The 11,038-nt window shown below is 35.4% G+C and overlaps 1 protein-coding gene across 1 annotated transcript in view; it reads left to right on the top strand.

Annotated features, from left to right (window-relative positions):
* LOC105462591 (adenylate cyclase type 5-like) overlaps positions 1 to 9,640 on the top strand; it is a 173,543-nt gene extending 163,903 nt beyond the window's left edge. The window contains exons 8-9 of the mRNA XM_011709296.1: positions 8,463 to 8,584; positions 9,544 to 9,640. Coding sequence (XP_011707598.1) covers positions 8,463 to 8,584; positions 9,544 to 9,640 — 219 coding nt within the window. The remainder of the gene's footprint in view (positions 1 to 8,462; positions 8,585 to 9,543) is intronic.
* Positions 9,641 to 11,038: the final 1,398 nt, after the last annotated feature.

Here is an 11,038-nt window from a genome sequence, read left to right as displayed (position 1 = left end):
GTAATTATTAAATCACTTCCATATTCTTCTTTCAATTTAAGAATCCATTTTCGAGATGGCTGCTCTCCTTGGCAATCAGCAAGAATTTCTTTCATTGAAAATTAGCACTCTTCGTCGTGTTCACTAAGAAATTTGCGTGTGTAACACATTATTGAAGTAGTCGTTTCATCTACAGGTCTTCCAGAAGAATGCTTCTCGATTACTGGCCATTTCAAACTTGTGTAACAATTGACATCTTGCATTCACAGAAGTAACGTTTCTTATATTTGAAATTCTATTTAAAATGTCTTGATCGTGTTTATTTTTGTTTTTCTGTAGAGGGGATAGATCAAACTATTAGGTTTTGATACGTTCCAGTCGCGTATACAGCTAAGGAGATTGATTGTTGCGTATGATAGGAAATTGGAAATGTTGAGCAATACGTGTTTCATTTGTGGTAACAATTTATCTATTGGTGCAAGCAGAGTGATAAAAAAGAAAGGCATCGCATCGTTGAAAGCAGCAAGCATCAGTAGAGAAGATAATAAACACGAATTATTATCTAACGTGGATAGTGTAGAAACGCATGAAACATGTTACAAACCATACATAGCACCTTCCATGATTTTCGCAAAAAGAAAAAGAAAAAGAAGCCAAGAAAATTTATCAAAGCTAGGATTAAGCAGACGAAGAATACCTTTTAACTTGCAAAATTATGTGTAATTTGTGGAAAAGATGCTGGGACAAATGATTTGAATAATATGCGAAAAAAAGGAAGGCTTTTTTAGGCAGCGTTCATATTTTGAAAAACAATGAGGTAAAAGAAAATATGATACAATATGCAACCGAAAACAAAAATAAACACGGTCAAGAAATTTTAGATCGAATTTCAAACATATGAAACATTGCTTCTGTGAATGCAAGATATCACAAGAATTGTTTGACAAGTTTGAAATGGCCAGTAATTGAGAGGCATTCTTCTGGAAGACGAAACGTAGATGAAACGACTACTTCAATAATGTGTTACATACGCAAATTTCTAAGTGAACACGACGAAGAGTGCCAATTTTCACTGAAAGAAATTCTTGCTGATTACCAAGAGGAGCCATGTCGAAAGTGGATTCTTAGTAAATTGAAAGAAGAGTATGGAAGTGATTTAATAATTACAAGTTTACAAAATCGCTCGTCAATCTTATCTTTTAAAGGTACAGAAGATAAAATTTTATACGATGCATGGTATGAAAGTAAATGCAGCAATAGGGAAAACGAATGTACAAGAGTTGTTGAAGTAGCAGCTGAGATTATTCTTGATGACATCCGAAAGTGTATTCCAAGAATGAGTGTCCTTCCACAATGGCGTAATTACCTGGGGATGGGGGCAGAGGAGGCCCGGGCCCAAAGGTCGTTGGGGCCTTTGAAATTTAATTTTATTTTTAATTACATTCTTCAATACCATTTGCTTTGACGTTCTATAGGTCATTTCCAATAGATCTCTATATCAAAAAATATAACGCAAAAGTATTAAAAACGTTTATTTTACGAGGGTCATTTAAAAAGTTCCGGCCTTTTTAAGAAAAACACATATTTCAAAGCAAAACAAAATTTATTTCTCGACGTAGTCTCCCTGCAACTCGATACATTTGGTCCAACGTTTCTCCCATTCTTTTAAACCGTCAGAAAAAAATTGATTGTCTAAAAACCTAAAAAATATTGATTTACAGCGTTTTCCACCTCAACATTCGACTTATATTTTGTTCCCCCGAGAAATTTTTTCAAATTTAGAAACAGGAAAAAGTCGCTGGGAGCTAGATCTGGCAAGTAGGGTGGGTGCGGAAGCAATTCAAACTTCAATTCGTTCAATTTTGACATTGCGACCATGCACGTGTGAACCCGAGCCTTATCCTGGTGAAACAGGATTTTTTCTTGGCCAAATGCGGACGTTTTTTCTTAATTATGGCCTTCAATTTATCCAGCAATGCAGCGTAATACTGTCCGTTGATTGTTTCACCCTTTGCAAGGTAATTGATAAGAATTATTCCACGGCAATCCCAAAAACTGTCGCCATCACTTTTCCTGCAGAGAGAACGACCTTTGTCTTCTTCGAAGTTGGTTCCCCCACCGCACACCACTGCTTTGACTGTTGTTTGGTCTCAGGCGTATGGTGGTGTACCCAGGTTTCATCGACGGTTATTATTCGCCGCAAAAATTCCGCTGGATTTTTTTGATACAGGCTAAGACACTCGCGCGACATGTCCATCCGTATGCGCTTTTGGTCGATCGTCAACAAGCGCGGCACCCAGCACGCGGATAATTTTCTCATATCCAATTCTTGATGTAAAATCTTGTGCACCCGTTCAAATGATATTCCATAAGCCTCAGCAATATCCTTAACTAAAGTCAATCGACGATCTTTCATCACAGTTTGATGCACAAAATCGATCATTTCGTCAGTTGTAGCGATTTTCGGGCGCCCGGAACGTTCCTCGTCTAAAATGCTCGTACGACCACGTTTGTACTCGGCCACCCAATGTTTGACCGTTGTAAATGAAGGGGAGGCTTCACCGTATACAGAGTCTAACTCATCTTTTATTTCCTGAGTCTTTTTCCCTTTCAAATGAAGGAATTTTATCACTGCGCGATACTCGATTTTCTCCATTGTTGACAATGTCAGCTGACAACTTTGAAGAGTTGCCATAGACAGAGTAATGATCAGAATGACTTCAAATTTTTACGATCTACATATGTCAAGGCTATTTATCGGACGGCGAAAGAAATTTTTTTCTACAGTTACTTTATGTTGATAAGACCGGAAACTTTTCAAATGACCCTCGTACATAGTTTTTCGAATTGTAGAGGTTCGACTGTATCATAATACCGGACAAGCCTTCAAAAATGTTACGCTCACGGATAATTAGCGTCCGCGTTCGCCCTCACGCGCGTTCGACGTTCGCGGAACAGCGCTCTCGTGATTCCCGTTCATAGAACTAGCGCTCGATACTCGTACTCGTGTAAAAGAGCACTCAGATTTAATCCTTAAAAACGTACTAGGAGGCTTTATATTCTCGCGAGAATATGGAGAAACTTTTTCTCTTAACCAGCTTAAACAGCTGTTAATCCCAAAAATTCGAAGAAAATAAATAAACAACTTGTACCTAAAAGGACGATCCTCTTCTGTTCGCTTCCATGAATTTCCATCAATCGACGATTGGCTCAAGCCCGCCAATAACCATCCTAAAGCACGGGCGCAATTATTGCGTCGCAATATCATCGTTGTGTGACGAGGATCACGATTAGAATTCTCTGATTAAGATCTATTTCGGCGTACAAAAGTAACGGAAACCGAAATAATCGCCGGCAGACTGCAAAGTCCATTAAAGTCCATTAAAGATAGCGTCTTATCGTATATCTATCGTACATAATCACGGCGCCGTCGTGACGAGAGGGGCTTTATACTATTAATCAGAAATCTGTGAATAGTCGCGATATCAATCGGCTATTGTTCACGCTTGCTCGTTGATCGCCCACGTTCATCCCGTATACGCGACACACCGTCATCGAGCCACGACGTCGAGAACGTATGCGTTCAACAGCGATGAACATGCACCGAACTCTGCTGGTGTCTCGTCTTTCTCTCTGATGAACGAGGATCGGTTTGATCGACCAAGAACGACAAAGCAAACCACATTCGCTCACTGCAAAACAGCAGTAAATCGGACACGATACTTATTCGACTGTTCTTTTACTCTTATATAAGTCATTCTTCTTCTTCTTCGATCTGAGTTAATATTGATAAAACGAAATAATTTCATTCATCGTTTTTTGTCCTTAATTCTTAATCTTGATTCTGAAAAGAATAATATATCTCAGTTAAACTAGAGCTAAAGATGGACGATATTGAAGAAATCAATATTGGAAGAATCAACTCCGAGAGAAGAACGAAGGCCGAAAAAATGGCTGTCCGAGTTCCGGGATTGAATATGTAAATTTATAGTTCCCAAGTGAAACTTCTCTCGAAATATATAATCCATTTAGATTTAGACACCCATGACAACATCAATTCTCTTCCTAATTATATTTCCTATTTGTGTATATTTAATATTCACGATAGATAAATGTTTATTTACTTCAGCTTATACATTGCCATGAAGAGACTTGATTTACATAAAATACTTAACCGCACTCATCCATCCACCCCTTATCCTATCGCTGTGTATGTTTTGCATTCTATTGCCACTGACTAGCTTAAATTCTTCCAACCTATTCTTACTCCTAATTATTTATCGCCTTTGTCTATATTTATCCCTCCACTTTATACCTATTTATTTTCCTATTCGTCAATCCTTAGTAATATACAATATATTTCCTAAACTATTCTATTCTATTCTATTACTGGTTCCTTTATTGATCACACTCTTTATTATCACATATCATATACAATCAAACCTCGATAATTCAAATTTCAAGGGAAGAGAAAAACCCTTCGAGTTATAAACTTATCGAAATTCGAGTAAAAGATGGTTAAAAAAGATGGTTATGAAAATTCGACTTACGGAGGCTTTGTACGAGAGTTTAATTTTTTAATTTAATGATTATTATTATGGTTTTTAAAGGAAAAAAAATCAATATTTGACAGTGGATTATTTATTGCATTTATATAATGTAATCATAAAACAAAATACCAGGCTATTACACATAGCTACAACTCGAATTATAGAGGTAACGACAATAGAGGTTCGACTTATAGAGATAAACTTCGACTTGTAGAGGTCCGGTTACTTTAAATTCGAGTTGCAGAGGTAAAATAATACAGTCTAACCTCCATAACTCGAATCTCAAGGGAAGAGAAAAACCCTTTGAATTATGGAATTTTCAACTTATCAAAATTCGAGTAAAAGATGGTTAAAATATGAAAATTCGATTTACGGAGGCTTTGTACGAGAGTTTAATTTTTCGAAGTGTTTATAATGATTATTATGGTTTTTAAAGGAAAAAAATCTATTTTTGACAGTGAATTATTTATTGCATACATATAACAAATATAATCATAAAACAAATACCGATCATGGTTACACATAACTACAACTTCGAATTACAGAGATAGCGACAATAGAAGTTCGACTTATAGAGGTAAACCTTGTAGAGATCCGGCTACTTTAAATTCGAGTTGCAGAGATAGAATAATACAGTCTAACCTCGATAACTCGAATCTCAAGGGAAGAGAAAGACCCTTTGAATTATGGAGTTTTCAATTTATCGAAATTCGAGTAAAAGATGGTTAAAGTATGAAAATTCGACTTACGGAGACTTTGTACAAGAGTTTATAATTTTCCAATTATAATGGCCTTTAAAGAAAAAGAAATCAATATTTTACAGCGATTATTCATTGCATACATATAACAAATATAATCATAAAACAAAATACCAGGCTATATTACTCATGGTTACATATAACTACAACTTCGAATTGTATAGAGGCAGCGACAATAGAAGTTTGACTTGTAGAGGTCTAATTACTTTAAATTCGAGTTGCAGAGGTAAAATAATACAGTCTAATCTCGATAACTCGAATCTCAAGGGAAGAGAAAGACCCTTTGAATTATGAAGTTTTCAACTTATCGAAATTCGAGTAAAAGATGGTTAAAATATGAAAATTTGACTTACGGAGACTTTGTACGAGAGTTTATATAATTTTCCAATTATAATGGCTTTAAAAAAAAAAAGAAATCAATATTTTACAGCGATTATATTCATTGCATACATATAATAAATATAATCATAAAACAAAATACCAGACTATATTACTCATGGTTACATATAACTACAACTTCGAATTATAGAGGCAGCGACAATAGAAGTTCGACTTGTAGAGATCTGGCTACTTTAAATTCGAATTGCAGAGGTAAAATAATATATCTAAATACCTGATAAATAATTCGAGTTAAGGTAGGTTTTATTTCGATTTATAGAGGTTTTCCGCAGTGGAGCGGAAGGGAATAAACAAAATTTTTGTCTTATAGAAATTTTCGAGTTATCGAGATTCGACTGTGTATCTTGTATATCTATTCTGTTTTCTATATTGTTCGAGTCTTCTTGCACCTCCTCTCTAGCATCTCCTATATATCAACTCCTTTCTCTTCTTGTTAATATTTAATAAAAATTCTCTATTTCGATTCCTAATCGCTCGTACTAAACTGACGCTCGTCGGCGAGACGATTCGAGCACGCAGCAACACGATAAAAATAATTGTGATGCTATAGAATCGGAATCGAACTGCGACGTGTCTATATTACACGTGGGCTAGCACATTGCGATGCAGATTCTAAAAGCGCACACAACACTACGTCCGCGCGCCATGTATCGACCATCAACGCAAAGCTTGTCGAACGCGTCGTCGACTTTGCCTGCACTTGAGAGGTTCCCACGATGTTGACGAGTTCTAACGTTCTACGAACAATGCAACGCCGCCCGCTGCATGTTTCTCGCCCGTGTGCGTTAACCGGGGCCGTGTCAGCCCGATGTGTATACATGATCTCCGCGGAATAGAAAAGATTACCGGCTATCGGAATCGGAGAGAGAGAGAGCTGACTCTTCCGCTTTAGCACCGCGAGACCGCGGTAGTTTTCAATCGACAATCGTGGGAATATCCGCGAGCGCGTGCAACGTGACGCTTCTCGCGATATTTAATGCCGGATTTCGCGAAAAATCTCGAGACGTTAAGAAATGGGGTGCAACGGAGTAATTTGAATAATTTCAAACTTTTTGAACAATTTCTCGAAAAGTAATAATTTTATCCTTAAATTAAATATATATCAGAAAACTATAATTAAAAAAATTTAATTAATAAAAAAAATACTTAATTTATGAAAAATTATTTTTTAAATCTTGAGACGCAATGCCCGATACGATTTACCCATACAATTTTAACGAAAATCAATTTTGAGAGGGGTCATTTTAATAACATTAAAAATGAACATTTAACATTACAATAAAAACCAAATCTTATATTTAAATGTTTTCTTGAACACTTTATTATATCTTCCAGATCAAATTGAACACAAATTCATAAAAAACATAAAATGATCATGTTAGTGCCAATATTTTAAGTACGACGAACATAAATGAACTTTTTAACATTGATGTTATAATAAAAGCAAAACGTTATATATTTAGCTATTGTGTTAAATATTAAATTGCACTTTTCAGACAAAATTAAACAGAAATTAGTAAGAGTAATCTCTGGCTTATTTAATTTTTTCTAAAGTTTTTTAAAGTTTGCTAAACACAGCGAGATGCCCAATAGAAGTTCTGGGAACTTCATTTTTACTATATTTGTTTTTGTTTAGATTGTATTTTCTGTAAGGAACATTAAATAGTTGTGCAACTTATAAAACAGAGATCACCGTCAATGACAGCTGTAATGGCTTATTCCACGCTCTCTTTGCTCCAATTCAATCGAGCATTCTTTTTTTATAATGCTTAATAATATAATGAAATGTATCTTAAAATTTCTTATTTTTCGGAAATTCTTGCAAATACTTACTATTATCCAAATGTCTCGACTGTTTAAATTAACCCCGCTGTACTGAAAGCAAATATATAAATAGTAGCATAATTTAAATTAAATAATTTCGCGGCTGAGAAAATTTCGACTGAACGTCGCGTTGAGATTCTGTAAAGCGTCCATTAAAAGATCCATTTTGATATAAATAATTACATTCATACTCAAATCAGTTTTATTATTCAATTGCGACGTACATGTTTGTGAAAATTTTCTTAATTTTTGGTCGCTCGCACAGTTCCAGAATGTATCAAAGATTTCATTATCAAGCAATCATCAACAAATCGACTTGAAATCATTCGCGAGAGTCTGCAATTAAACTTAAGGAAAGTTACGACGTAAGACGAAGTATATCTATGCACGTATAACAAGCGTACACGTGCATCGTGGATTAATAGGGCATAGTAGTTATTGAATAACGCACTTTAGCTCTTATGTCTATATTAACCTGCATGTCCCCCCCTCAAGCTGGCCTATCCATTATGCTCCTCCTCGGGACTCCAAGGGTCCCTTAAGAGGATATGAGATCTATTCCGATAAATTAATTTAATAACGGCTATTAATCCGTTACTATGTATATATAAGAATTTGTTTGATGCAGCAGTAACAAACCGATAAATCTAAGAAAATGTTCAATTATTTTAAATTATGTTATTTATCATAACATTACGAGAGAAGTATGAATTGTATCGCATAATTAATGGGATTATTATAAAAATAAATTAACTGAAGAAAATTGCATTTTAATTATTATGTACATATATATAGCATTGAATTTTATCTACTTTTTGCTTGTTTCACGTCTGAAAAGTATCTACATATTATATAAATAATAATATAATAATAATCTTATCATCGCTATTTTTAATGATTTTAAATTAAAGCCAAGTGTAAATAACGTTAACCATAACTTATATTTTTTCAGGAGAGGCTTTTGCTCAGCGTATTACCGAGACACGTCGCCATGGAGATGAAAGCCGATATAGCCGGAAAGCCGAAGGACACGATGTTTCACAAAATTTATATTCAAAGACATGAGAATGTCAGGTATGTCGCGCCGATGGCCCGCGAACGGGTAACAGCCACTTAAAGAACGCGCACCGCTTAAAAAGAGCCGAAGTGTCACTTCGAAAAAATGCCACTTTGACATTTTGCAAATGAGACCCAGTTCCACTTTGTTCTCCGAGCTTCGCAAAAGAATTTACATAACATTTTATACATTACGTTATGTCCCCTCGCATGCATGCTCGCTAACTTAAACTGCAAAATTCGCGCAGCAGGTTAAAACTTTGTAATCCTTGTTCGCGGCGCGAATATTTTTTTCCCCCGTCGTAAAATCCGAACCCCCCCTCCCCCCTTCGAATTCGAACTCCTTGTGAAGCGCACGCCACGTTTAATCGGACGCAGAGTTAATTGTAATTAAATCGCAAATTGGAGAACGTTACTTTAGTTACAATTTACACCGATTATTACCTACAACATCACGTCACTGTGATTGTTACAAATAATTACACTATATCGTGAGCACATTATGCGCGATGATATATGCATGATCGCTTCATAATGCACTCGCGCCAGATGCCTTCAAAACTTGACGATTTATATCACGGTGCCGTGCACGCAATACGATAAGCACACACGTGGCTGCATAGAGAGAATTCTAGATTGGTCGCGAGTGGGTTGAGATGTTACGTATCCGATCTCTCGTATCAAACGTCTCACCCAAGCCCAGGTCAATCTAACTTAATCGGCGAATTCGCAAAGAGCAAATGTCATGTTCATTTAACTTCAACCGAGCTTGCGCGAACTTGTGACAATTTTTCCCGTTCCCAGTTTCCTCTTTCCAAAATGACTCGACTCGACACTTTCCCGCGACCGGTTTCAGGCCGCGTTAAAGCCAAAGTAATTACAGAACTCTCGACCAAAAGTGCTTATTCAGGGAATATCCGTTTCGAGAAAATTAATTTAATTGTAAAATAAATTTACTATTATTATAAATATTTCAGCATTTTGTTCGCCGATATCTGTGGATTCACCTCGCTCTCCGATCAATGCACTGCCGAAGAGCTCGTCAGATTGCTCAACGAACTTTTTGCACGGTAAGAAACGTTGCAATAAAACAAAAGGATTATTATTAATTCTGAACACGTAAAAAAATGTATAATAGAATCAACACGTTTAAAACTTTGACTATATAAGTATGGACTGATAGTAATTATAAACTTCATACGTGTCGTCAAACTGGAAAATGTAAACTCTACCCCAGTCAGTAATTTTCTGCAGGGAGGGGGGAGGTTCCTGTCAAATCAGCGTGTTTACAATGTATAAAGGAAAGGTATTGAGTCTGTTTTTAATTCCTCTCCGTTGATTTGAGTTTTTTTCCCTATCAATTTTCAACATAACATCTGATACATTTTGTTACATTTGACATTTTTTTACTGACTGGGGTGGAGCCTAAAAATCGAAGTTTGATTTTGAGATTTTTTCCGGCTCCCTATCAATTTTCAACATTTGATACATTTTGATACATTTGACATTTTTTTACTGACTGGGGTGGAGCCTAAAAATCGAAGTTCGATTCTTCAACCAACTTCAGCTCAGCGATACCGGGCATATGTCTTTTACATAGTAAAAGTAGGGAAACTAGCAGTCCATATTTATATAGTCAAAGATTTAAAAATAGATAAACGGTCTATAATCAAATTGTCAGTGTTGTTAATAATCTTTGTAGTTCAATGAGAAAAATATTGTAATTCTTTATCTTTCTGTAATATAATGTATTATTATATAAATATTTTTAGTATTTTAATAGTATTTAATATTATTTTATCATATAAATACTTTTTTCAAATTCTAAATTATCTTCTATTTTCACTAATCACAAATTTTACAGAAAGAATGTAGCCATAAGATTAATATTTCCAAAAATAAAATGCCATTACTATAATTTTGGGAATTCATATATTCCTGATAGTTAATAAGATATAATTTTAATGCAGTCGACAAATCTCAAGAAACTCACCGAGCTATTCCATCACAATCGTACATACATTGATTTCTCTATTTTTATTTACCATTCAGAAAACGTTTAGAAGGAACGTAACGGATTACTGTATTTCCGCGATGTGTATTTCCACCTGCTCGACTCGATCGAAATATCAATTTCTTTCCGTTTTCCTTCTCCCAATGCAATTCTGCTGTCTTTGATCTCTTAAGTCTCGTAAATATTCTTGTTTCTCCAACCCATAGAATTCTTTTGTATATATCCGCGAACACAAATCCCCTTTGAAATCCCGCACAGAGTCCCGGACAGATCGCGATTTGTCAGTTTGACGTCAGTTTTGACATCGAAACGTGTTTGCATTTTACAAACCACGTACGCGCTGTCGCGTAAAATTAAATTAATATCCTGTCTTGATTATTTTTGCTTACAAAAAGGCGAATTTGATGATAAATCTTCAATAATATAAAACATATTTTTTAATTTATTGAAGAACTACA

This window comes from Wasmannia auropunctata, unplaced genomic scaffold, assembly GCF_000956235.1.
Source record: "Wasmannia auropunctata unplaced genomic scaffold, wasmannia.A_1.0 LD336097.1, whole genome shotgun sequence".
Taxonomy (NCBI): Eukaryota; Metazoa; Arthropoda; class Insecta; order Hymenoptera; family Formicidae; genus Wasmannia; species Wasmannia auropunctata.
The sequence above is the reverse complement of the archived record's forward strand: the minus strand, read 5'-3'. Positions and strand labels throughout refer to the sequence as shown.